Source organism: Panicum virgatum, chromosome 5N (assembly GCF_016808335.1).
Source record: "Panicum virgatum strain AP13 chromosome 5N, P.virgatum_v5, whole genome shotgun sequence".
NCBI classification, from domain to species: domain Eukaryota; kingdom Viridiplantae; phylum Streptophyta; class Magnoliopsida; order Poales; family Poaceae; genus Panicum; species Panicum virgatum.
The window spans coordinates 62158252-62186062 of record NC_053149.1 but is presented as its reverse complement, the minus strand read 5'-3'; the positions used below and the strand labels follow the sequence as shown (position 1 = coordinate 62186062).

Here is a 27811-nt window from a genome sequence, read left to right as displayed (position 1 = left end):
TTGTCCTTCGTCTCCCGCGCGGAATTACCATACTACTCCCAGCGTCAGCTCCCGAGCTCTGCCGCGGCCTTCCTCACCGCGGAAGGGTACAAGGGTAATTTGCTGCGGATACAGGGTCCCGGCCGCCGACGAACGCCACCCACACGCCCCGCGAAAATGACGCCGCCGGCGAGCGAGGGCAAGCGCGCCGGCGGGGCGGACGAGCCGCTGCTACCGGAGTTCTCGGGCGGCGGCCATGGAAGCGGCGGCGGCGGCGGCGGGGCGTCGGTCTCCGGGGCGGTGTTCAACGTGTCGACGAGCATCGTCGGCGCCGGCATCATGTCGATCCCGGCGGCAATGCGGGTGCTCGGGGTGGTCCCCGCGCTGCTCCTCATCGCCGCCGTCGCCGCGCTCGCCGACGCCTCGGTGGAGTTCATGCTGCGGTACACGGGGTGGGCCGGCGGCAAGCGGGCCACGTCCACGTACGCGGGGCTCATGGGCGACGCCTTCGGCCGCGCCGGCGCCGCCGTGCTCAACGTCTTCATCGCCTTCACCACCACGGGCACGCTCGTCGTCTACCTCATCATCATCGGTGAGCTGTTGGCTGCAGCGGGGCAGTAGCGGGCGCCGCAATCCTCCGTCGAGGAGGACTCGGGTCGAACCGATTCTGACAGCGCGGCGTACGCGTGGTCCGCAGGGGACGTGATGTCCGGGAGCGTCGGCGGTGGAGACGAGCACGCCGGGGTGCTGCGGGAGCTGTTCGGCGCGCGGTGGTGGACGGGGAGGCAGGTCGTGCTGCTCGTCGCCGCCGTCTTCGTTCTGCTGCCGCTCGTGCTCCGCCGCCGTGTCGGTGAGTTCACATCCCAGTTGCGCCGTACATTCTGATTGGATTTTTAATTTCTGAAGTCACAAATAACAGTTTGGTTGAGATTAGTTGCCAAAAAATAGCTAGTTTGGTTGAGAACGCGTGACAGCCTGATACACTGGTGAACAACCTGATTCTGAACCATTCTGATTTGACATTACAAATTCGATCTGGAACTGATGATATGATAAAGCAGTAGTATAACGCAATGTGGACTTGGATCTAATCCCAAGTTTTAAATAGAGAGACAGATAGCTGGATGATGATGATGATCACTAAGATCAGTTTTAATGAAGAGTTTATGGACAGCTTCATGTATTAAATTTTATGTCGTATTATCAATTTTGCTGATATAACAAGGAGAGAGAATGAGAGAGTTTCATGTGATGAGATAGAGAATTTTCATCCTCATAAAAACACAACCGGCACAATATCTAATTTTTAGTCCTAGTAATCGTGCTTTAGTTGTGGTAAGTGTGCCATGAAACACTAAGACTGGTCTAAACTTCACATTGTACGACCATTTAATTTGATTTGAGCTGGAGCGCGTAACTTGCATGTTTCACAGTTTCAAGTTGTAGTGACGTGACTAGAAATCCGATATTAGCAAAAAGGTTATGGGGCGGCAAAGTTCATCGTGAAAATGTCGCATAAATTCAGCTCAAACATATATATTTCTTGGGAGATTGGAAAGCAGTTAACCGGCATGAGCATTTGCTGGCAGTCATTTTGCATGCTAGAAGATCGGAGCGTGCGCCAATAATGCAAATTTAGAATCTTAGCTTGTTGCAGTTGTGTCTACGGTTTTAGTTAAGGCAACCGGCTAGATTTTTTGGGGGCATGTATCAATAATAATTCAATACAGAATGGAGCTCTACCGATTCGCTCTTTCTTGTTGGTTTGAGAACCAACTATATAGTATGTTGGTGGAAAATATTTTTCGGAGTGAAGAAGTATTACAACAGCCAGCACAAGGAATGTTCAAGATAGATCACGAAGCAAAACAAGAGTTTACAATGCATTCATTCATAAGACTTCAAACCAACCGTCCTATTAGTTATAGTTACATGGATATTTTTAAGGTCCCTCTCAACTACCCTAAACCTAAGGTTACACCTTTTTACCCTTCAATTGCTATATTTCCACGGATATCCTATGGGTGCATATGGTAACTTTCGGATTTTTATCCAGTCCCATCGGCAGGGGCGAAGCCAACCAAGAACGCTGCCGGGGTCGGCTTCCTTACACGATATAGGGTCGGCTCCATTATGGAACAATATAAAACAGTAATTTACCACTGATTTTGCAGTCACACAGCTTCGCCCCTTGGCTTCGGCCCTTCGGCCTTAAAACTTGGGCCCTTTGGCCCCTCCGGTTTTTTCTTCTCGGTCAGGACCTCCGGGTCACTCCTTTGTCGCGCTGATGTGGCTGTCGAGCTGGGCGAAGATTTGTACCCTTCTGCTCACAACCGAAGGTGGTGTCCCCAACATACTAAACCCTCAATCGTGCGAATCATGCATAAGAAGGGAATATACCTTGCGCCGCACTAAACCTGCAGCACGTTCATGGACATCATTGTTCGTTATACCACATCCACAAAAATTTCATAGGGCCACAAGACATGACCAGCCAACCACAACCTGGGACCTAAATTGTCAGCTAGCAGTGGGGCAGAGCCGCAGAGGAAAGAAGAGCGCGACATCATGCCCAAGTCTTCTTCGTTCCCACACCTCTCTCATCTGGCATGTGTGTATGTGACTCAGCTCCTATCTCAGCTCGGCTCCTCCCGTCGTTTTCTCGCCACATTTACACGCTCCCGAGCCGCCGTATCCCAATACACGCCCGCAACGCACCAAACACCTCCCAGTCTCCCAGAGCTTCACTCCTCTCTGCTCCATCTCTCCCACTGAAGACTACTAAACCATGGGGGCGTCCAAGAAGCCGCCGTTCTCGGCCACGCCGAGCGCCGGCAGGGAGAGCGTTGCAGCCGAGGAGGCCCTGCTTCTGCCGGAGCACGCGGGGCCGGCCGCCCCAGCCGGCGGCGGCTCGGCGTCGGTGCTGGGCGCGGTTTTCAACGTGTCGACGAGCGTGGTGGGCGCCGGGATCATGTCGATCCCGGCGGCCATGCGCGTGCTGGGCGTGGCGCCGGCGGCCGCGCTGATCGCGTGCGCCGCGGTCCTGGCGGACGCCGCCGGCGGCTTCCTGCTCCGGCACACCCGCGGCGCGCCGTCGTACGCGGCGCTGATGGGGGACGCGTTCGGCCGCGCGGGGGCCGCGCTGCTCAACGTGTTCGTCGCCGCCAACGCCGTCGGGACCCTCACCGTGTACCTCGTCATCGTCGGGGACGTGATGTCCGGCGCCGCGGGCGGCGGGGACGCCCACGCCGGGGTGCTGCAGGAGTGGTTCGGGCGCCGCTGGTGGACTGGACGGGAGGGGGTGCTGGTGGCGGCCGCGGCCATCCTCCTCCCTCTCTTGCTCCGCAAGCGTGTCGGTACGTACTGAGCCTACGCGCACTAGTGTTGCACAACGCAGCTCCTGCTCCGGACAGGAGCTGCAGCGTCTGGACTAGAATCTCACACCATAGCTTTGGTGATGGAAAGGTTTGGAGCTAAAAAAACAACCAAGAGCCAGTGGGTGCTTGTGTCATTGTGTCGTCGCTTTCAGCTGGCCAATGGTCATGTGCTATTGTGCTGTGCTAAATACAATGTAGAACATGTGGGACAACAGTGCATTTCAAAACTTGCTCGAACATGCAGATTCGCTAAGGTTCACGTCGGCCCTCTCCATCCTTCTAGCGGTGGTGTTCATGCTCATCAGCCTGGGGATCTCGGTGTACGCGCTGCTCAAGGGCACGGCGACCATGCCGCGGATGCTCCCGGACTTCTCCAGGCTCTCCTCCCCGTTCGAGCTCTTCACCGCCGTCCCCGTCATCGTCGTCGCCTTCACCTTCCACTTCAACGGTAATTATACTGACAACGCAGCGTGCGTGTCCCCGTGTGCCGCGCGGTGCACGGCGTGCTACGAATCGCCTACACTTGCCTGACACGTGCGCGCGCACGGCTGACGCAGTGCACCCGATCCGCGCGGAGCTGAGCAAGGCGTCGGACATGAAGGCGGCGGTGCGCATCTCCCTTGTGCTCTGCGCCGCCATATACGCCGCCGTGGGCTTCTTCGGCTTCCTCCTCTTCGGGGACGCCACCATGGCCGACGTGCTCGCCAACTTCGACCGCAGCTCGGGCGCCGGCGTCCCGCAGGCGCTCAACGACGCGGCGCGCCTCAGCTACGCGCTGCACCTCGTGCTCGTCTTCCCGCTCCTCTTCTTCTCGCTCCGGGTCAACGTCGACGAGCTCCTCTTCCCCGGCAGGCGCCCGCCCGTCGCGGACACGCGCCGGTTCGTGTCCCTCACGGCCATGCTCGTGGCGGTGCTCTACGCGCTCGCCATCGCCATCCCCAGCATCTGGACGCTCTTCGAGTACTCCGGGTCCACGTTCGCGGTCACCATCTCATTGATATTCCCTGGCGCCATTGTTCTCAGGTACGCCATTGCATCCTCTATGGCTCTATGGTTTTCTTTCTACAGCAAAGTTTCAGAAATCCTGCAAATGCCTTCTTGTCCATGGCTCAATTAAAAGCCAGGATTGCTTGATTGCTCGATTACAGAAGTTTGAAACTAACGCACGAGTTTGCTTGCTCTAGGGATGTTCATGGAATAGCAAAGCGGAAGGACAAGGCTTTGGCAGCGACGATGATCATTCTGGCGGTGGTCACGAGCAGCATCGCCATTGGCTCAAACATCATGAGCACTATCAGCGACAAAGTCAGAGGAGGCCCTGGAGCTAGAACTAGCAGATGATAGTTCAGATGAATCGAAGTGTTAAGGGTTTGTGTCCTTAGAGAGAATGAGATACTGCTACGATTCATGAGATGCATGTTGTAGATGTGTGTAAGGAAATACCTGCCGGCCATTGTTGTATATTTGTACTGATGAGTGGCGAATTGGCGATACATGTACCATGTATAATAGCAATAGTAATCTCTACTCCTAAAAAGTTTCAATGGGCGACTCGTCCGTCGCCTCCTACTCCGCCTGCCCCTCCGTCAGTCTGCCTCGCGCGATATCCCACCGTCCGATCGGTAGTTTCCTTGCTGCGAGCGGTTGACCGGAAAAAACGCAACCCACCCGTCGTCCCCCCCTCCCCTATGCCCCATCGCCATTCTGCCGTGAGCGATCAGCAGCCATCCGATCAAAGTTTCTATCGCTTCAGCGGTAGTCCGCAACAGTCGCGACCCAAACCCATCGCTCCTCTGCCGCCGCCGGTCTTGCGAAATCAACGCCGCCCCGAGCGCAGCCTCCCTGCCGTCCCGCTCGCGCCGCCCTCCCCTCCCCCTCTAGCCTCACCGGAAGCGAGCGGACACCTCTCCGCCACGCCGCTGGATCGCACGGCGTCGTCCTCCAGCTCCGCCTTCGCCGCTGCCCCTCCGCTCTCCATCCTCCACTTGTGCCGCCTCCCTTCCGCTCCCCACGGAAAGAAGAGCTCTGACGCCCTCCGCGAGTCAGCGTCGCCCAGTTCCGCTCCCCACGATCTCCGCACGACCACGCCGCACCCACCCCCTCTCCCCGCAGTCTCAACCGCGCGCCTCTCCTCAACCAAGCCCGAGCGTCGGCGGCTGCCCGAGCAATCAACGATGCTCGGGAGCGACACCGTCCCCGCCGTGCGCGGATCACCCGGCCTCACCTCGCATCGACACCGTGCGCGGATCGACGGCCCGCCGCACATCGACGCCACGCGGAACAACGGCAGCCCCCTCGCGACGGCCCGGCGCCAGCCGCCTCGCCGCCCTCCCCCCGGAGCCAAGGAAGAGGGGTAACGAATCAGCTCTAGGGAGGGCCGGAGGGGGCTGCCGTCAACTCGCTCCAAACGGCTTCCATCACTTCCATCATCCGAGAAAGAGATTCAATCATTCAGTTTGGTTGCGCTGCTACCCTCCCGCAGGTTGCGCGAGCGGTGGGCTGTCAGTTAGGTGTTACACCGGCTCGTGCGGATGACGGCATGACGCAGGGGAGTGCGAGCGGAGGCGTGATGCATGGAACGGATCACTGGCAGCATGAAGGTGCGACCACGGTGGGGGATTAGTTATTTTTCTTTCTCAAATTCTTGATGTTCAGTAAATAATCGTCAATTATGATTATTTTTTGTTCTTCCTGGTTCTTATCTAAGAGTTTGATTATTGGTATTTTGTACTGCAGAGAATAAACAAGGGAAAAAAGAGAAGTCAGTAGTTTTGAAAGGTATTCAGGAGCTCTCATATTCTTGTGGCAATGCTCCTGTCGCTGCAGTCCGGTATTCAGGAGCTCTCATATTCTTGCAACAATTCTCCGCAAGTTAGCACCTGCTGTGGAATTGATGAACATTTTCTCTTATTTACTTTGTTCTTCCATTTTCTTTGTGCAGAATTTTATAGAGTAGAAGAACTGAGCAATGACAGGAGTCCCAGCAATATTGTCTCAATAGATGAACTAGACAAACCTTCTGCGGTAGTAAATAAGTTTGTTAATTGGTAAGCTAATCGTCATCTGCAATTGTGCTTGTGCTACTATTCTTGCTACTGCCTTGATTATTATACCATGCTTATAGGTCCATTCCCCTGTCGTATTACCTGGAAGTGCTACACCGGTGGCTGCAATATCTAATAGGGAAGCAATTTCCTGGGATGTCTCAACTCTCCTCCGATGATCTGTTTGTTTAAATTTGAACGAAGCTGTCAACTTGTGACACTCATTGGTTAATGGGTAGTTCATACAGTGCGTTGCTTAACTAATTTCTGCTAAAAATGATTGAGATGCACTAACTAAATTGTTTTGTGGATATGGTTGTGTGCTAATTAAATATTATGTATTGATGGGAGCATATTGTAGATATTGAATAATGAAAATATGTGTGAATAAACTTATATGTTTGTGGCGTAGGTGAAAGTTCTTGCCCTAACAGATCATGACACCATGGCTAGCATACGGTAAGCTGTTTCAGCAGCTTCCAAATTTGGCATTAGAATAATTCCTGAAGTGTGCTGTATAATCCAAGATACGTGCCTTCTAGCTTTTAGCGAAAAGACCTTTCAATCTCAACAATTATGCCATGTTACTAAAACAATGACATCACATCTTATCGTTACATACTCTCGTCAATAGGTCTGCAGTATTGTTTAATGTTGCATTGCCTTTCTAATAAAATACCACTGCCAACAGCATTTAAGCAGTTTTACTATGGCTATATTATGAATTTTATTGTCTATAAGGGAGAATGTTCGTGCTGGTGAGCCTGTTCATATCCTTGCATACTATGGTACATGCGGCCCATCAAACTGCATTCTGCAACTTGTTCTGCATTCTTCTGAAACCTGCCACCGGGAATGCTGTCTAGAGCTGCCTGAGCAGCGCGGCGGCGGCGGCGGCGGTGAAGGACCTGCTGCCCTCCTACGCTGGCAAGAACCTGAGCAGCCTCTGCTCCTGGGCTGACGAAATCAAGTTCCGGTACCCCTGGTCATCGCCGCTCCACTGCATCGACACCCCGACGGCCTTTGCACCTACAGCTATGAGAGTAAGAGACCATGCCACTCAGTCTGAATCTCTGAAACTCTGAAATTGACATGCAAACGGTACCAATTTTGAGTGGAACGCTCATGACCCTGTGTTGTTTTTTCAACCCCGTTTCGTCAGGGGACTGCAAGGATGAGGATGGCGTCAAGGGCCGGTGCGTCGGCATCAACAAATACACGTCGCAGCTCCTGACATATAGAAGATCATCTGCTTCCCAATGTAATGTACTAAATAAATTACTAATGTGACAACGCGGGTTCAATTTGTAAGTATTTTTTTGTTTTTATAAATAGTATGCACGTGATCAAGAATAGTATACATAACTTGGATATCATGGTGTATCTTGCTTTGTTCAATTTACTAAAACCCACTTACTTGCATAGTTTGTGTGCTTTGTATGTGCCTTTCCCACTATTATGTAAAAGTTGTCTCAGGACCCCAACGTGTCTCAAAACAACATATTGCTAAGATCGTAGCACTTTATCCATGTTGCGTGTTGCACTGAATCTTTTGCAGGCCGTAGCAATGCACGGGCACATACCTAGTGGATAATATATTTTTACATGCATTTACAACGATTTCCCGATCACTGGTATCTATTATACCTATATGCCACGCATCGTGTCAATGATGATAAATCCATACTGGTTATTTCATTAACATCGGATTTTATCCGTGATAACAACTAGCCTCACGGAGAGAGCAAACGTGCAGATACAGAATGCTAACCAAACCATAAACACAATCCAGGCCACAAAGCATAAACTTATAATGGTGTATCAATACATACTTCATTTCAACTTATAATTGATAAGGTTGAACAGAAGTCAGACAGATGGTAAGAAATGAACAGAACCGACAGGTTTCAAACTTCCACGCACATGCCCGGCCAGGAGCAGAATATCTGAACACTCAGAAACACAATCTTATTACAGCGACAAGGACTGGATCATCCGGAGTTACTTCAAGTGCACAGCTGTTTGAAATTGTTGTTATTTCCATGGTAGCTACAGAGAAAAAAAAATGGAAAAAGATGAACCCGTTCTGATCTACATGTTTCCTTGGCCCATTGATGATTCCACGGTTCTGATCTACAGACTTCCCTTCAAGCCCTTAGCTCAACATAGGAACCTGAGATCCCTGAGGTGCCGATCAGGGAGATCTGCAAGTACCGACAATTAAGACATGAATAAGGAGTCCTGAACATATAAAATTCACTAGCTCAAGTCCTTGCAAAACAAGGAGGCTCGATGTGCATCGAGATGAGAACATAATTCCATACATGATTGCGGTTAAGCAGGACATTATTCACTTTTTTGTCAGAAATAATACAATGGAAGACCAGACAACATTGACCAGGTCGCCAGGTATCAGTCAGAATGTATGCTTGTTTTGCTGATTTATGGTGAAACTTGGAGAAAAGGGAAACATTTATCAATTTTTTCAGGTTTCACACCTGAAGTGATTTCCAGTACCAAGAGTTCTATGGCATACAGGACAAACTAATTTAACAAGCCTTGCCACATGTTGCTATGGCACTCGGTATGTACTTTCCTTGAACTTGCAAAATCAAATGGTCAAAAGGATTATGATGATCATAGTAGATTGAATGGCATAAGATTGTTTGACATGCTGAAATAAGTAGCCACTCCACCCCTATCTCTTTTTGTACCAAGTGAAATATAGTTGATACCAGGAAACAGGAACTGACCAATTTAATTCCTTTTTTTTTGGAAATCATGGGCATTCATTTAGTATGGAAAAGAATGAATGTTTGTGAGAAATACAGATTAGATTCTCTTGAGATAGGCAAAATACCAAGCATGAAAAAATCAGCTATAAATCAGTCAAGCAATGACCAAGCTGTTGCTAGAAATACAGCAACACAGCATATGGAATAAATACCGAATATAATCTGAATGCAAACTAATCCACATGGAGTTATATGCAGAGAAACTTCTGCAAGCATCAAGAATCACAAAAGGTACTAGAAAAACCAATTTCTACAGTACAAGACGACAATGAAGTAAACTGTACAACAGGAACAGGTACCGTAACAGCCAAAAGAAACATACCTTTCCCCACTCAGAACCTATGCCACTGCATCTCATTTTCAGGTGTATCATTTTTGTCCCCAACTCAGTCTCCACCTTCTTTCTTAGATAATTTTCCTCCGGACCAAAGGACTCCAGATATTTCATGTAGCGATTATATGCAGCTTTAACAGCATCTTCGATATAACCAGGCAAGGGACCCACATTCTGCAAAAGGCTAGACTTGATCAGACTGATATAAGCACAAAATGAAAAAGAAAAAAAGCATAGGACACAGAGAATTAGATATTACGAATACTGACCTCACCAGTCAGGCCACAAAGGTCATCAAGAGCCATTCTTAGGGTAACTAAGGTTCCACTAAATTCTTCACATGCCTCAGCTGCACGAAATACATTTTTCAAAGCCTCTTGACCAGCCTTATCATCAGTAGCTTTAGATACTGCTTTCTCTGCTTCCTTTATAAGAGAATCTGGAAGTTCATTCCAACTAGTGGCCAACAAGTCCTTAAATGCAGACTCTATCTCTGGGTCAGATATCGCAGGCAAATGCTTTTCATTCGAACTGAAGAAGCGCCTCAGGTTCCATGAGATAGGATTGTTACCACCTAGGTTAATAACATGAGCAAGCTAATCAGCACTGAGAAGTTTGAAGTAAAATGCTAAACTAACATAACACCAAAATGAAAATAAATATGGGGTTGGGAAAATTGGGGCAAAACGCTAACATTTTGCTTGAAGATTACATGGGGCAAAACATTATATCCTCATTTTAGTCCATAACATTCTCACGAGCAAAATCCCTTACTCCAATCAGTTCCTTGCTAAACCACAAGATATCGGAAAATGTGATGTAAAACAAATCAAGTACCAGTACCAAAAATTAAAAACTGTCTCCTTCAACCTTTCTATTAACAGAGCTAAGCTAGGACTGATGCTAAGTGTGGAGGCAACTGTTACACCTTCTCTCAGACCAACCCTATGTAACAGCCATCAGCATAGCATGAACTAACCCTAAACAGTCAAAATCTCAAGTCACCCCTGATGCCATGCATGAAAAACATAAACAACAATTCATTGTTGCTAGTTTGCCAAAGCCTGTATACTCAACAAAAGCTAGAGAACCTTATGTCAGGTTGCTTCAGATGCAAGCCTGCTATCTAGAAACCAACGTTCTAGCTTTCATGAAACATCACTCAAGAATGCATGTGTCCTATATAATAAATAAAAAAGTGCGCCCATTCAATAGTTTGAGTAGACATCAGCACAGAAAGAAACACCCCAGGACTACACATTTCTCATCTGAGCTGGTGTTGAGGCAACTCCGAATCTTCATGCTAATACTCAGAGCTGGTGTCAGAGTATGACAATCCTGTCAACCACAGACTCCTGTACAATAATACTCTTACCTACGGACTTAGTTATAGTTTCTGGTCTTGCAATAAAATCTTCCCACTAGCATCAATCCAGAGTTTTAATCCCTCTAGTAATTAGGGAAACCATATCTAGGAACATCCTAACAAGGAAGCAACCCGGAAGCGTCCAGAAAGAGATCGACCTGATCCGGGCACCATCATGCGGTGCTATCAACAATTAGTCATATGGAGATGCGGGGAAGATGAGCACCTGAAAGCGCGGCGATCGGGAGCGAGAGTGGCGCCACACCGGCGGCTGGGCGGGAGGCGGCTGAGAGCGCCGAGGAGGCGGCCGGGGCGAGTCGCAGGAGCCGGCGCGCGGCGGAGGAGGAGCGGAGGGCGGCGGCGGCCATCGCCGTGGGTCGGGGAGATCGCCGCGAGTCGTAGGTTGAGGCCTTCTCTTGCGTGGGGTCGGTCGATGGCGATGGACGGGGACGGGGTGGGTGTGTTTACTGCTGTCATTCTCGGGCTGTGCGGGCTGGGCCCGTAACTTCGCGAGCAAGGCTCTGTTGGGCTGGTTCCGGTGGATTGGCGGGTTAGGTGGGCTGGGTAGGCTGCCATCCAGTATTTTCCAACAGGCCTTTCTTGGTTCCCTAAAAGATCCTCTAATTATTTTCAAAAAAGATCCTCTAATTACTTTTTAAAATAGCCTCTAATTATGTTTAAAAATAATCTAAAAATGTTCCTTAAAATAATTTAAATAATTAAAGAATAATAAAAACGTACTTTTCAGAATCGGATTTACTAAAGCGTATTCAAGAAAAATATGATATTCTCTGAACTTCCGAAGCAAAACCTTCACATCACTGCTTATGCAAAGCACCAAACAGTCCGTTGAACGGATCAATATTTGCCAAGCTACCTCTCCCTTCGTCAACGTTTTTTTCGTGCCTTCGGAAGCATCAGATAGTCAAATCATTCCTCCCTGCCCTCTAATGCGACCCAAATTCGCGTCGCATTTAGATTTAGCGGTGGTACCGATTGCCCAATCACAACGCCACATGAAATAGATTTAGTTCATTAGCAGGAAGCTTTCGTCGCTACCCGCTCCAAGGAGTGGTTAGCTGTTCCATCCTCGCATTAGAGGGCTACGAACACGCGACAAAAATGATTTAGTTTTGCTGATGATCCCGTCATCTCCATGGACCTCTCATCACCCAAACGGATAACAATACATAACAGCTAGCATGCCTCCAAAACGAACCGTCCAATTGAGTCGCTACAAAGTACAAACGAGAGCCGCCGCACCGGCTTTCAGGTTCTTGAATCTTGGATGGCAATCTGGGGGTTGGATGGCAATCTGGGGGATGTAAAACTTTGAATCGCCCTAGTAAATCAAAGAATACACTGCATCGGACAGTTTGGTTAAATTCATGCGTACTCCCTTCGTTTCAAAAATATAGTTCGTTTTAATTTTTATAGATTTATAATTTTTACTATACATTTAAATATAATGTATGTCTAGGGGTCTGTTTGGATTCTTTGGGGCTAAAAATTAACCCCTCCTCTTTTAGCCCAAAAAGATTCAAACATATGGAGCTATTTGGGACTAAAGTGAATTAACTTTTTCCAAAAAAATTAGTCCCTCCAAGAGGTGCCTATTGAGGCTATTTTTGTGTGAGCCTCACCAAAAAGTTAATTTTCTTTCTCACCCCCATGCATGAAAGGTAGAGTAAATGATTGAGATGTATGTTTTAGTCCTCAAATTAGCCCATGGATCCATACAATTCTAGAACCTAAATTTAGAGGACTAATTCAATAACTAAACTTTAGTTCTTATATTAGCTCAAGGGCTAAAGATCCAACAAGACCTAGGTATAATAAAATATATAAACCTAGAAAGGTGAAAACGAACTATATTTAAAAACATGCACATAAATTATCGCTGTGTTCGTTTGGCTTCTCAGCAAACCAGCCATCAGTACTGTTCTCTCATACTAAATCAGCACCAGCCACTAGCTACCAGCCAGTCAGCAGTACTGTTCTTTCATAATAAATTAGCACCAGCCATCAGTCACAGCCAAGCGAAGACAGCGATACGTTTAAGGGCCGTTTAGTTCCCAAAAATTTTTGGGACCGTTTGACCACTAATTAGGAGTATTAAATATAGATTAATTATAAAATTAATTACACGGATGGACGGGAAATCGCGAGGCGAATCTATTAAGCCTAATTAATCTGTCATTAGAGGTTGGTTACTGTAGCACAACATTGTCTAATCATTGCATAATTAGGTTCATTAGATTCGTCTCACGATTTCACCCTGGGGTTATGGAATGAGTTTTGTCAGTTATTCGCATTGTAAATTACTGTAGCGCGTGAAAATTTTTGGGAACTAAACGGCCTATTAGTTTGACCAAAGCGCTGCTGGTTCCCGGGCCGGGGGCCCACCCGTCATGAGTCAGCCAGGTCACGAGAGCTCGACAGTTAACCGGAAGAGGCTGCTTCCGCGGCGCTGCCAAACCGCCCGTCCGCCCCTCATTTTTTCCGCAAACCCTCCTCGCTAATAACGGCGGCGGCGGGCGGAGCAGACAATTACCAACGCCTTCCTCCTCGAGGCTGCTGGAACCCTAGCCCTCCCCGCCCGGGGTCGCCGGCGGCGGGGGGATGTACCCGTCGGGGGCCGTCGTGGGGGCGGCGCCCGCGGCGGCGCCGAGCGCGGCGTCGCGGGTCGAGAAGGCCACGAGCCACCTGCTCATGGGGCCCGACTGGGCCGTCAACCTCGAAATCTGCGACATCCTCAACGCCGACGTCTGGTGAGCACGCGCTGCCTCCCACTCCTCGACTCCTCGTCGTGCCTGCCTGGCTGCCTGTGTGGGGAATTTTGGTGCGGTGCGGAAAAGTCGTGGCCTCTGATAATAGGCTTTATTGGTGTGGCACGCGCAGTCTCCGTTGCGTGCTGGCCAAATTTGCTACTAATACTACTTAATGATATCTCAAGTACAGCAAATATTATCTTTCGGCCCTCTAGAATCGGGTGTTTTTTAGGGTGAATTTGCTGCTTTTGTCCCCTCACATCTTCTTCCTGATAGGCGATGGCCCTTTTCGATAGTGAACTTTACCTTCGTAGCTGCTTGGGGGCATGGGATGATTTGTGGTTGTCGTGGGGAGAAGTCAATCAAAGTGAGAAAATTCATAAAGAGCAGTAGCTTCTAGGATAATAATAATTTGATATTTTTTCTGAATTACTTTCAGTAAGTGTTGCTCGTGTTGGAGATAAGGAGTGAAACATTTTGTTTAATGTATCAGAATCCATGGGAGGCTGCGCTGAACAAATCATGCTGACAGTGTCTAACTTTGTATTGTAATGATTATTCATGATAAGGACAAACTATGGCCCCATGCTGTTGACATGCAGACACAACCAGCTTGACCTTGCAGGTTTGTTTGTAACTGTATGGTGTTCATAGGTTTTGGTCTTGTATCTGGGATCCCATTCAGCCTTTCCCTCTTGGTACTTGGTAGAATCTGTTCATAGGTTTGTGTTTTGACTGACACGAAGATGGTGTTATTCTGCTTACTCAATCAGGATTGGAGAAACTAAGATTTGTTGAACCGGCTAACTATCAGCTTATCATCCTTATTTTTGAACATCTGATTCAGGCAGACGAAGGATGTGGTGAAGGCAGTGAAAAAGAGACTGCAGAACAAGGACCCAAAGGTTCAGTTCTTTGCTTTGACGGTATGTACTTTCATTGTGGCATGACTAAACATGGGAGGCTTTTTTATACTTCACTGCACAATAAGCATCCAAGCTTTATTTTCCTTTGTTTTATTCATATCAGTTACAAACTGGTGCAGCTTTTGGAGACAATGATGAAGAACTGTGGTGAATATGTCCGGTTTGAAGTTGCTGAACAGCATGTTCTGCAAGAAATGGTCAAAATTATTCAGAAGAAGGTATAATGTAACATTCTTCTTTGCTTTTGTCTTTCCTATAATTTTCTCATAGAGTACAAATTTGAACCAGATTCTTTGTAGCATTGAGTATTTTCTGTGGTAATGTATGCATTGAAGTAGTTCAGTGCATTATTGGAGAGCACACTAATCCTCATGAATATTTTGGTCTGGAAACATTAGAATCTCATGGGTGAAACCATCGATAAACTGGTCTTATCATGTGAAAAGGTAGTTGTTTGTATCATTTTTGAACTGTTGTGTCAGATCCTCTTCTCTCCCAACTAATGTCCATCATCTTGGTGGTGGCGGTGTTGTATGTGTGGCTGTGACGCTGTGTGCGCATTGCTCCTGTTAAATACTGCACTGATTAGTCACTATTAGTATCAGAGCATCAAAATGGTGTGTTTTCATGTTCACATGCTCACAATTCCATATTCTGCAGTTACCAGAACACACCTTTTAGTTTTGTTTTCAAAGTCCTTTGCAACGATAAGTCACAAATCTGTGCCCCAACTTCACTTTTGAAAGTATTGTTTTAGTTGAGATAATTGGTACATTAGCTTCTCTTTAACTATCACAACATCAATGGCTTACCTAAGTTCGGTTGGATCATTCTTCATTTGACATAGTTTTGGCTTACCTAACATCAATGGCACACACCATAGTTTTTGGTTCTGGAAAGATCCATTTTAGTTTATTTGTGATCTGTTCCTATGTTCTTTTTCCACTACCTCTTAAGAACTTGACATATTTCTGCTAGGATTATAAGCAATTTCTCTTTTGGAATGTGCTTTCAGAATGATATGCAAGTAAGGGATAAAATATTATTACTTTTAGACTCCTGGCAAGAGGCATTTGGTGGACCTGGAAGTAAATACCCGCAATATCATTGGGCATATCTTGAAGTAAAGGTACGCAATTAATCCCTGTTTGTTCCCCGGATCGAAATACCTTTTTATTTTATATGTTGTCAAACAATATATTGTTTCCAGCATGCATGGACAGCGTTGTTTCAGAACCATGTCCTGCATTCAAGATGCATCAGTAGTGTGATTATACCAAAGCACCCCTTACTTTTCCGGCAAAATTGAGTTTCGGCTACTCCGAAGTATGACATTTGAAAAGAAATGTCAAATATGCCATCCCCCGCCCCCCCCCCTCACACGCGCACACACACTTTTCTCTCATTCCCTATCTTTTTCTCTCATTTCTAGGAGAGAAAAGATGGGAATGAAAAAAATGGGATACTCCAATGCAACAGAAACTTGAGTGGCGTATTTCCAAGTACAGAATATTGAGTGGCATTTCTTTTTACAAATTCTGTTTTCTGAAGCGGCACAGATCTATTTCTGCCTCTTTGGCTTTTCTGAAAATAATCCTTTTAGTTGCAACTATCTTTGCTAACTTTCAAATTTTGTTACAGACGACAGGTGTGGTGTTCCCAAAACGTCCTGTCGATGCCCCACCAATATTTACACCTCCTGCTACACATAATTCTAGTTCGCCCAGATATGCTGCAGGAAGTCTTAGTGACAGAATGTCCTCAGATGTTGAGACTCTGAGGTTATGCCCCTTTCCTTGGCATATTGGACTCATTTCACATTTTCTTGCCCGTTAATCTGTCTTGTGATTTTAACAGTGTCTTTTTTGTACAGTTTAGGGGACTTGAACAATATTCGAAATGTGACAGACCTACTGAACGATATGGTGCATGCTTTAAACCCATCTGATCGTACGGTATGAAAGAACCACATTATCCAAAAGTTGTGTCTTTTGACCATGTGTTATTACTGGCAGCATGTTTTGCTCTAATTGATGCCAGTGACAGACCTCTTAAATTTATTTTGGACCCAGGCTGTTAACGACGAAATTATCACAGATCTTGTGACCCAGTGTCGCTCAAATCAACAAAAGCTTTTGCAATTTGTCAGTTCAACAGGGTAAACATTTTGTTCTGTAATCGTTGCTGCTCCTTTCTCTTTGATCTGCAATAGTCTTGCATGGTTCCCTTTGTTCTTTCATATCCATTGTAGCTTATTGTGGTCATGCATTGTTGTATTTGCTGTATACTATGCATGTGACTTTTGAGGTCTTTAATGTTTGTAGGAATGAGCAGTTGCTAAAGCAAGGACTGGAGATAAATGATTTCTTACAAAGTGTACTTTCAAAGTATGATGCTGTGGTTTCTGGTGCTCCTTTGGGGGTTGAAGCACCAGTGACAGAGACAATTGAGGCTCCTAGGGAGGCTCCTGCAGTAAAACCATCTGCACCCCCTGAAAATAATGACACTGCTGATGAAGAGGAAGATGAGTTTGCCCAGCTAGCTCAAAGGTACTTCTGAATAACCTGTAGAAAGTAGAATACCTTCTTTACTTTCTTCACAGTATGTTAGCACTTCATGCTTTACGCATCTGCAGGAAAAACAAATCCGTAGTAAATAGTGATGATGCACTATCAAGCACTGGGGACCTCGCCCTTGTACCCATTGATACAGTGGGCTCGGAGTCGCCATCTTCTGTTGCAAGCAATGCATTGGTTCCTCTTGACCCAGCTCCCAGCAGCAGCACTGAATCAAAAGAGCTGGATATGATCGACCTCCTAAGCCTCACCTTGTGCACCCCCACTCCTGAAACCTCAACAGATTCTCCAACACAGAGTCAAAATGGGCCTCAGCAATCTACCAATACCCATAGTCAAACTGGGCCTCAACAACCTACAGTTATAAATGGGCAACAATATCCTTCTGGTGTGCCACAATACCCTTCAAACTACCAACCTCACACAACAAACCAGGTATATGCTCAACACAACAGCAATTATATTGCACCTTGGGCCCAAACTGGAGCATATCCACCTCAGCCTCCGGTGTATGCATCTGGATATGGCTACCCTGCACCGCCCTGGGCTGCACCGACACCTGCAGCTGTTGATTCTAATCCTTTCCTTTCGGCTAATTACCAAGATCCACGCCCTGTTACTTCTCTTGTTGTTCAGGCAGACACCTATGCACCTCCCCCAGCTTCATATCCCCCTTCTTCAATCTCAAATGCACCATTTGCAACCCCCCAGTCAATTCAGCATAATAGTTCTGTGGGTTCTCCACCAAGCAACGGACTGACTGCCACTCTAGCCCAAATGAACTTGAATCAACAACCAAAAGATTCTTCACCATCCTCTAGCAGACCATACTACATACCTGACAATCTATTCAGCGATTTGATTGACGTGAAGAGTTTCAGTGGTGGAAATAAGATTGGCGGGCCCACTACCATGGGTAGCTCAAATGGTGGTCAGCCTATGATTGGTGGAAAGAAATAGCCAAATAGGGTCGTTTGTCTATACAGCTGGTGGTGATTGGTAGCTGGTGCTTATTATTAATTGTTACTTGGTTCGATGTACATTTGCTGTATATCACCGTTGCCTCGTTTGGTTGCATTGGTTGATTCGTGGGTGCTGCTATTAAGTTAAACTGAGATGAGATGTAGACGACACTTGATGTACATAAATGATTAATAGCATTTCTACATTGCGGTGGACGGTCGTGACGAAATGTGTTGGTATCTGAATCCTTCCTTTCGATGTTGCGTGTACAAGCAGGTCGATCCTGTTTGTGATCTTATTTCCTTGATCTCGGGCTGACTTGTGAGTTGTGACTGCATTGTAATGAAGTGAAGAAATGAATGCAATTCCATGCAACTCACGTTCTGCAATCTGGATGCCGGCCGTGGCTGCTCCATGGGCTCAAAAGTGGGGCAGTTCTTCGAAATTTTTTTTTGCTCGACCTAGACCACGACCATAGAGAAAACTGAATCAGCAGCCTCAGCCAGATAATCGCACTGTTAATTGTTTAGAGAGGAGAGGGTCACACTATTAATTGACCTCGCTGTTGATGATAATGTAGCCTACCATTGAAAGCACAACACCATTAAATTCTGAAATATTCATTCTCACGGGGAGTTGAATCCAAGAGCTGAGATGTTACTGAGCCTCTTGTAACCACCAGCCCTTTCGCAGGATTCTTTTCACAATAGTACGTGGTTCCCACATTATAGTCAAACAATTTTTTGCAAGGATTTGTCAAAGCATTTGTCAAACGGTTTGTCCCGTGCATTAATAAACTGATGAAGGAATGAAGAAAACATGAACATGCGCAGAATTTTTTATAGTTATCTTGTCCATATATGCATTTCCTCTATGGTCCTCCATCAATTCCTTTTTTTTTCGCCTAGCCCTGCTGCCGCTCACGCAGACAGCACAAACCAGAGTTGGCATGGTCGTGTTCAGTTTTCTTCCGTTTCTTTCAACCCTCACGTTTGCATGCTGTTTTAAACAGAAGCCGACAATTACAGTGTCATCACGTAAACGATACACTGCTGATTAATGTGCAAATATCTCCAAGCATCAATGCCAAAGAAAAGGGCGTAGATACGCTCAAGATAATCGTCGTGTATTTCGAATTTTCAAGAGCGAGTCTGATCCTTACAGCAAACTGTCCCCGTTCCCTCACTTCTCTCAGCGGTAATATTCTGATGTCGACGAGTGATGGTGCTACCGTTAATTCTCCTGCCAAATTGCCATTTCTGAACGGCAATCCTGCCACGAGATTAACTCCTGCCAACCTTAGCCGTCTGGCAACTCCGGACAGTTCAAAATCCTCGGGAATTCAAATCACAATGTAAACACAAACGCACGCGAGAAGAATAAATCCAGCTGAAATCGAAATCATCGATCGATTTCATTTTTCCGGCTCCCATATCGGACGAGCCAGCAGAAAAAAAAAAAATCTCTGAAGTCTGAACGCCGCCGTGAATCCGTGATGGCCATGGCCACCAGCGACTGGGCCTGCGCGTTGCTTGTGCTGCTCCCCGCCGTGGTCGTGCTCCTCCACGGAGAAGCCGCCCGCTCGTCGGCAAGCTTCCCTCTCGGTGGCGAGGCCACCGTGCGGCTGCCTCCGGCGCCGCACCAGCCGCGCTTCGCCGCGAGGGCGGTGGTGCTCGATGATGCCCGGGGCGAGCGGCAGCCTGGCTTCGTCGCGGCCGTGAGCGCGGAGGCCGCCCGCGCGGGCGCGTGCACGTGCTCGCTGGTCCTCTTCCTGGGCGGCGTCAAGGTCTGGGCCTCCGACCATCTCGAGGAGTTCGTGGCGCGCGCACTGTGCCGGCTCGAGCTCACGGAGGATGGCCAGCTGCGCCTGACGGACGGCGGCGGGAAGGTCGGGTGGCTGTCCGGCACGGCGGGACTAGGCGTGAAGGTGATGACGCACCGGCTCCTTTTCTCCATTGTTTGCTTAATGCTTCGTTCTTGCATGATCTCGCCATGGTTCTGCGTTCTGCGACGAGGAATGATTAGGATTTGTTTCGTGGATCTTGATAGGGGTAGGCAATGGATCAGTGCTAGGATCATCGGCGGCTCTCTGGGTTTAGGCGTCTTTACATCCACGGTTTTTTTTTTAGACTTGCCGTGCAGGCTGCGGTGCTGCTGAACCACCGGTCACTGGCAATATGCAAGAACACCCAACGGGCCTAATAAAAAAATTCCTAGAGTATTAAGAAGGGAACAAAAGGGGAAAAAAATCTAAAGCATATTGTTACACTGTGCGGAATTGGCACATATATATAGTCTAAAGGTTTATGCATGTGTTTCAAAAAAGTGCGGGAAGGACGTAAATTATTTTTTATAAAAAAAATCGTTACAGTAGTGGAATTAAAGTTTAGTTCAATAGCAAATACTATGCTAATACACTAAAAAGATATTATGTTTTAATTATGAAGTGAAATTAGTGTAGGCGTAAACTTAGAAGATTTATAGTGTGTTTCTCAGAAACGCGGGAGGTGCGTAAATCAAATAAGAAAAGAAGTTGGAGTGGAACTAAAATTTCTTCAAGTTTTCTACTTAGGAATTAATTCATCCCAAGCTGTAGCAATCTCTTTTTATAATTGAGCAAACAGGTAATGGCTAATAATTGGATGTTCGAATTGTTTCCCTTTGTTTTCTACATAAAATTTAATTATGTAATCTCACACAAACGAGGCCACTCATCTGGTCCTGCCAAAACCACTAGGGTTGAATTTTACTTCAACATCTTTTTAAGATTAAAAAACTGCATATCTAGAATTTATTCCTTGGAGCACTGAGTCTATTTTATCAGAATAATTTTCAAATTCTGTAAGCCCTCATCCTTTGCAGCTGGATGGGGTTAATGAGCATATTGAGTAATTGAGATGAGGAGATTGCATATAGGATGAGGAATTAGCACGTGCATGCAACCAAAAAAATAAACTTGCATGCCATTTATAATGTTATATAATAGACGAGTACTCCCATTTTTACCCCACGCTAGTATTAAAATGAGATAAATTCCTTTTCTCTAGAAAAATAATGCTTTGGCAAAAATAAAGGAGAGAAAATATTAGTGTTAAAATGAGATCAACATTCTTTTATGCTTAAAAGATCTCGCTAATTCGATGTTTCATTCTTTTAATAACAGAAGATGGCAGGTGTGATGTCCACAGTCAGTGTTCAATACCTTGATCTTCTTCTTCTCTCTCTCTTTTTGCAAATACTATGTCGCTACATGTTTACTTCAAAAAAACTATGTCGCTACATCAGTGGTGGCAGGAGAATCAAGACGTGGGGTCTTTCTTTAACTAGGTACTACTGGAGCACACGCGTCCCCCCCCCCCCCCCCCCCCCCCCCCCACACACACACACACAACGAGATTAAAGTGGGTTATACATATTCTTGTGTGCATAGCAGAAAAATGGTAGTGTGTTCATGATAGTGGGATAAACATTAAGCAGATGTATTACGGATGAAACATGTAAAACTGAAAGTTAAGATCTAGTGCTTGTTTTCTTCTGAAACCTCTAACAATGCCACGTCTGCACGCAGGCTCTCCACTTGGATGGCAAGACCGGCAATCTCGTCCTCGTCGACGCCCAGAACCGCACGATGTGGCAAAGCTCTGACGATCCAACGGACAAATTCCTACGCGGCCAGCACCGCAGACTGCCGGCGTACTTCGTCGCGTCCATGGCCAACGCGATGTCCTCGCCATTCTACTCCTTGGAGCTTGACGACGACAAGATCGCCGCCTACATCCACATCGGGTATACGAGCTACACCTACTGGGAGCTCTCCCCAACAGCAAACCGGACGATGGCATCGGCAAGGCTTGACGGGTCGGGGCTCAAGATGCTTGACGCGCAGGGAATAGTGGTGGCGCAGGTCTCGCCGCCGGTTAAGAAGCCACCTCTTAGTTTCTTGGCGCTCGGCGGCGACGGCAACCTGGAGATGTACTACTACGACGACCGTCACCGGAGGTTCAGGGTCTCGTACAAGGCGCTCGGCCTCTGCGAGCTCCCGCTCTCCTGCGGCGTCGGCGAGGTGTGCTCAGCCGCCGGGAAATGCAAGGACTTCGCCGCGTACGCCGACAGGCCGGCGCGCGCCGGTGGCGCCCCCTGCTACGGGACCGGCGGCGGCGAGGTGTGTATGGTCCACTTGAGGGCCGTCACCACGGTGCTCCGGACCACGTCGCCGCCGCCGCCGCTGGCCAACGTGACGCTGCGGCAGTGCGTGGCGCGGTGCGCGAGCAACGTCTCGTGCAACGCCGCGCTCTACGTGAAGGGCAACGCCGGCGCCGGCGCCGGCAACGCGGCCGACGACCACGGCGTGTGTTCGCACTACACGCTGACGGCGGGCGCCAGGGAGGTGACTGACGGGAGCCGGCGCCGGTACAGCTACTGGGTGAAGCTCCCTGCAGCCGGAGCAGGAGGAGGAGGAGAGGACGGGAACGTGCAGGACGACGACGGCGACAGTTCTACCGGCATGCTCAGCAAGGTCCTGATGATCTGCGGGGCGATCGACGTGGTGTGCGCCGTGGTGTTTGCGGTACTCATGGCCATGTATTTTCTGCGGCTTCGTAGGCTCGCGGCCGCGGTGGACAGGGCCGTCGAGCTCCAACAAGGCGAGGCCGAGGGCGCCGGGGAGCAAAATAGTTTTGACAGTTACGGGGCTGAACACAACTGATTGCTTCATTGCTTCAGCTGTCAATAAAATGGTGCGTGCAATTTCATTATACATGTATCTAGAGGAGTAACAGTATAAGTACTAGCTTGCATTTTCCGGGACAGACAAATATCCTTTCACATCTATTAAAAAGAAAAAAATGATGTATGTATTTTTTAGTGTACAATGTGGCTAAGAGTGATATCAAAAAAACACCACACACACGCGCGTCTTGATAATTTTTATAGCATAAAAATTTATGGACAGTACACGTTGGTGCGTACATATACATGTGGGCGAAACATATGACATTAAGAAAATGGTGTTTGGTTTCTGGAATTGTATGAGCAGCAACAAATCTAAAACAAACGGGTTCGGGTTCGAGTAAATTAAGTGGTCTAGCTGACATACACGCAAAAGCTACTCCATCTGTTCTAAAATAAATGCAATTCTATGGCCAGACACGCAAACATATATATGGTATGAAATTACATAAATACTCTTTGTCTTCTTGTGAGAAGGATCCGAACACATGGATACTTTTATTTTTTATGGTAGTTGGGTCAAAGTAGTAATTTTTTAAAGATAAATTTCAAACTCTAAATGTGCAATTATTATGGGACAGATGGAGTAACTTAAATTTAAAACAAACGGTTGCTGGTCTACAGAACTGGAGCGGCTGATGGGTGGGGCCAGCATATCCCCCGTCCATGGGATAGGCTGGCAGGGTGAGGCAACTAGGTGAAACATCGTTTATTCAAGCTCGTGTCAACAAAAGATATTAAGATGTGGAGGTTGTGTCATATCTTATTCTTCCATCACCACTCGGTGGAATAGACGAGAGACTGACGTCTAGGGCCCCAATATGCCAGAACCTGCTTCATTGACATGCATTTGACGTCTATTCTACTTTATCGACAGAGATAAAAAAAAACTTGACCTGCGGGGTAAGACCGCCCCCACGGCATTGTTTGAGAGGTAGAATGACCTTCTTACAGCAGGCCAAGAAAACCCCCGAACCCCTGCCCCACCCGTACACGGGGGACCCGTCGCCTTATGAGTTAGGCCGGGCTCCACAGTGCTTTGGACATGAGGCAGGCGAGGGGTTTTTTTAACCGGAGGCGGAAATTCGCCCCTTCCGGGGATCGAACTCACGACCTCCGGAGTGCCGCCGGACTGCCGGAACCAATTGGCCCGACATCCTTTGGCTTTCGACAGAGATAGAGATGCATCTTTAAGATGTCATCCATGGCTTTAATCTGGATGTTCTTGGAGCCTCATCTAATGTATTATTACTTGGTCGCTGACAAGAGGGTTAGGATCTATGGATCAATGATCCACTATATAGAGGATATTGTCTTCATAGGGGTGAGTATACGTGTCTGTTTGTAAGTGCCTTTGTTTGTACTGTATTTCGCAAACAAAAGAAAAAGAGAGCAATGATAGCACAAGGCCAAGGCACATCACAGTAAGGGAAATATTTTTTTGGTCTTTTGATCAGCTTCGGTGGAATTTAATGGAATTAGATCAGCTTCAATTACTCGTAGCTCAAAGATGAAAACACAAAGGCCCACGAGACGAATAATAGAATCAAAATCAACATCATTTTTCTTCTCCCACATGTACAGGTGACCATCTGCTACCAGAAGGCAAAATATTTTTCGCAAAAAAAAAAACAAAAAATCACACAAAACAAGCAGCAATTGTGGACATTACACAATAGTGCACATGTACATGTGGGTGAAACATAAACATGCATCATAAGGGAAATTATGCTCCATTTCTCCAACTTTTCTAAGCTTCGGTGAATCCCCATTTTCTTGCCTAACTTGGCGTAAGAAATATTGAACTCTCTAGCCTCTCCTCCTGTTTTTGTTTGAAGTTCGAAGTTCAGACCAAGTGAAAACAAAAATATTTGTACAAAAAATGGAACTAAAATCGATTATTTTCCTTCTCCCAAACCGGACCCACCATTTTATAGAAAAATTGAACCAGAATGAAAAAAAGAACAGGTTGAGAATAAAATGTGGACAATACACAATAGAGCATACATATACATGTTGAAATTTGAGTGAAACATATAATGTCGTAGGGAAATTAAGTTCTCTTCTAAAATTGGTCGTATTTCTGTAAAGTTCGTTGTGGGAATCTTTCCATGGGATCAATTTTTGCCCTTTGAAACCCTATTGGCTATTGCTTCTTAGGACATTTTGATTGTTCAATGTTCAAACCAAGATATAAACACAAAAACTCACAAGAAGAACTAAGGGAACTAAAACTGAAATCAAATCGTTTCCCTTCCTCCACATCGAACCAAACATCTGGTCTCAGTTTCATTTTTTTTAATCAGTCTCGGTTTCAACTTTGAACGTGAAAGTAAGGAAAAGTTAAGGCCCATCTCAATGACTCTATTTGGTCAGAGCCGAACGAATGGAGAAGAAAGAGTACGAACACAGCCCATATTTCTTGGGCCCAGACCATTTAACGGCTGCTCATTCTCTTGAGCCCAGAGGCCTTATTTCTGACATTACGACCCACTGCCCTGGCAACCCAAAAAAAGCAGTTCGGAGGCTCGCCCGGGCGATGCGGTCGCGATTCCCCGCCGGCCGCCGGCCGCCGGGTAGGGCTTCCCCTCCTTGCCTGCAGCGGCGCCGCGGCGTTAGGTAGCGTTCACCTGGTCCACATGCGCCATCCACTTTTTCTTTCCTCGAAACAGTGATGCGGTCGAGAGTAAGAGCGCCCCCCTGCTTGATGCCATTGCTGACGTCGCACAGGATCGCAAACTTTTTATTTTTTTACCCCAGTGAGTTCCTCAACACGTCTGCAATGTTCATCGCTTGCTTACCGCTAGGGAAGAGATGGCCAGATGGGTCTTGGAGTTGTCTTTTTTTTTTTATAAAAAAAATAAAGACAGAAGCACTGCCGCATCATATAAGAAGAAACATTCGTACATAACACGTCGAAGCGAACACCACTACCACACAGACAACGCACACAAATAACGCACACAATAAAACACTACACCACCACAACCTGAGAGAGGAGCCAAAAGAAGCCACCCGCGAACTGCGTCGTCGTCACCAACGCTGTGCCACGCCAAAAGTCGCGGCCCGCTGCAGGTCTGAGCAGCAGTTCAAACTCCTCCACCATGGGACTATCACCCTCAAGCCGCTACACACGATCTCCCTGCTCCAGTGATGTTTCGGCAGAACACTCCCGTCGCAGCACTTATAGAAAACACTGATTCTGGCCACTCTGCGTGGTGGCCTCGCCTCACCCACCGCCTCGCACTCCTCTGCCAAGGACTTAGATATCTGAAACCGCTCTGAAAGCAACAACCTCCGCCCAGCCGTCACCGGGATCACCACTGCATCAAGTGCGCCAGCTCAAGACCTACAGGACCCATGGGTCCTCTGCACCTCCCTGCCAGCACGGACCAAGCACACCTCCTCTGCCACCGCGCGCGGGCAACACCACCAACCAACCACCACCACAGTCTAGCCAAGGCGGGACTACAGATGCGGCGCCTCCAACCAGGACACGACGCCAATGGCGCCGCCGTCGCACGTCCATAGATGGACAGAGTTTTCACCCTAAAAAGTCCCGTGGAGTAGGAACATGGTGCCTCACAATGATGCCCCCAATAGGGAGAACGGCGCCAGAAGGGCGCCGTCGCCATCGCCACCGACAAAAGCGTCAGTGAAGGCTTTCGTCCGACTCAGCACCATGCCTGCTGCACGTTCTTGGCCAAGCTCGTAGCCCGCTCCAACTCGCCTCCGCACCGCCCCCACCGGAAGAAGCCTGGCGCAGCCCAAAGCACCACCTCGGCGCCACCAGCAAGCACCAACCAGCCCCACCACCATGGCGGCGCCGGACCAGCATCGCCCGTCGAGGAGAAGAAGGGGAGCACAACCACCTCATATCAGACCCCGTCGCCCACGCGCAGAAAACGCGCCCGGCCCCACCAACAGGCGGAGCAGGCGACATTCGGCCACAGTCGCCGCCGACGCCGCCACCGACCAGCGCCGGTCGCTGCCGCAGCCCAGTGCCGGCCGCCCCCCCCCCACGCACATTCGTGCGCCCCTGTCGCGCAGCCACCAGGTCCGGCCGGGGCCACGCTGGATCTAGGGACTCCAACCTCCGCCGCCGAGAAGACGCCCGTCGCCAACTTGGGAGCACAGAAGGGGGACTTAACCCCTGCCGCGCCGGCCCGGTCGCCGCCGACACCGCGCCCCAAGGCAACCGCGGGAGCCGCCGCCGCCACAAGCCAGCCGCGGAAGGCACCGCCGCCGCCATGACGACCCGTCCCACCCAGGCTGCAGCCAAGCCAGCCCAAGGCCGCGGCCGGAGCAGGAGCCTGAGCCTGAGCCGCGCCTCCCCTGCCGCCGCTGGGCCTGAGCCCGGCACCTCCGTCCGCGCAAAGCACTAGGCGCCCGGGCGTGGGGCGCTCCTCACAGCAGCCGCCGAGGCCCAGGGAGGGCCGATCCAGTGGTCGCAGGCTCGGACCCGGCCACGCACTATGCCGGACCGCCGCGGAAGGCCATCGCCGACGAGGGAGGACCGGGAGAACCGGGCGGCCGCGCCCGCCCCGATCCGCCGGTGAAGAAGGGGAAGGGCCCCGCCACCGCCTTCACCGTGGGCTGCACGAGCTTCCGGCGGCCCGCTCAGGCACCGCCGCGGCGGGTGGTGGCGGCGGAAGGTGCTGCGGCGGCTAGGGTTAGGAGCCCGCTCGGTCGCCCGTGCGGGGGTCGATGCGAGCGAGCAGCGGAGCTTTTTTTTCGAGGGGCGACCGCTCGGTCCGCTCTGTGGCGGAACCACCCAAAACTACTGGGCCCGGGTGCACTGATCTTCGTTGCTAAGCAACTCTGACCCAATTTGGCACTCACCGGTAGTTCCTCGAGTGAAGCCTCGATAAAAGCCACGCTATTCCAGGATCAGCAGACAACACTCACACGAAGGTGAGCCCAGAGATTACAACACAAACCATTTCATACAT

The 27811-nt window shown here is 48.5% G+C and overlaps 4 protein-coding genes across 6 annotated transcripts; 3 read left to right on the top strand and 1 right to left on the bottom strand.

Annotated features, from left to right (window-relative positions):
* Window positions 1-4900, top strand: LOC120676039 (amino acid transporter AVT6C-like). Of its 2 annotated transcripts, XM_039957254.1 has the most exons (5): window positions 1-571; window positions 677-829; window positions 3601-3804; window positions 3914-4379; window positions 4541-4900. In XM_039957254.1, exons 1-5 carry the CDS (start codon window positions 157-159, stop codon window positions 4695-4697), a joined length of 1395 nt encoding a protein of 464 aa, XP_039813188.1. In that variant the 5' UTR covers window positions 1-156; the 3' UTR covers window positions 4698-4900. The 2 variants fall into 2 exon arrangements, with proteins under 2 accessions (XP_039813188.1, XP_039813187.1); XM_039957253.1 differs by lacking the exons at window positions 1-571; window positions 677-829 and adding an exon at window positions 850-3335.
* Window positions 4901-8191: 3291 nt separating this feature from the next.
* Window positions 8192-11352, bottom strand: LOC120676040 (succinate dehydrogenase subunit 5, mitochondrial-like). The gene is made up of 4 exons (XM_039957256.1): window positions 11122-11352; window positions 9799-10103; window positions 9518-9703; window positions 8192-8604 (listed from the first exon to the last, which is right to left on the bottom strand). The coding sequence occupies exons 1-4, from the start codon at window positions 11261-11263 to the stop codon at window positions 8548-8550; spliced, it is 690 nt and encodes a 229-aa protein (XP_039813190.1). The 5' UTR covers window positions 11264-11352; the 3' UTR covers window positions 8192-8547.
* A 2013-nt stretch (window positions 11353-13365) lies between these two features.
* On the top strand, window positions 13366-18370 carry LOC120673173 (TOM1-like protein 6). 2 transcript variants are annotated; one of them, XM_039953896.1, is made up of 9 exons: window positions 13366-13666; window positions 14514-14592; window positions 14712-14810; window positions 15608-15721; window positions 16234-16373; window positions 16466-16547; window positions 16665-16750; window positions 16917-17141; window positions 17228-18370. In XM_039953896.1, exons 1-9 carry the CDS (start codon window positions 13518-13520, stop codon window positions 18126-18128), a joined length of 1875 nt encoding a protein of 624 aa, XP_039809830.1. In that variant the 5' UTR covers window positions 13366-13517; the 3' UTR covers window positions 18129-18370. The 2 variants fall into 2 exon arrangements, with proteins under 2 accessions (XP_039809830.1, XP_039809831.1); XM_039953897.1 differs by having other exon boundaries at window positions 13381-13666; window positions 14696-14810.
* A 1256-nt stretch (window positions 18371-19626) lies between these two features.
* On the top strand, window positions 19627-22836 carry LOC120675040 (putative receptor protein kinase ZmPK1). Its single transcript, XM_039956130.1, has 2 exons — window positions 19627-20058; window positions 21700-22836. Exons 1-2 carry the CDS (start codon window positions 19627-19629, stop codon window positions 22834-22836), a joined length of 1569 nt encoding a protein of 522 aa, XP_039812064.1.
* The last annotated feature ends 4975 nt before the right edge of the window (window positions 22837-27811 follow it).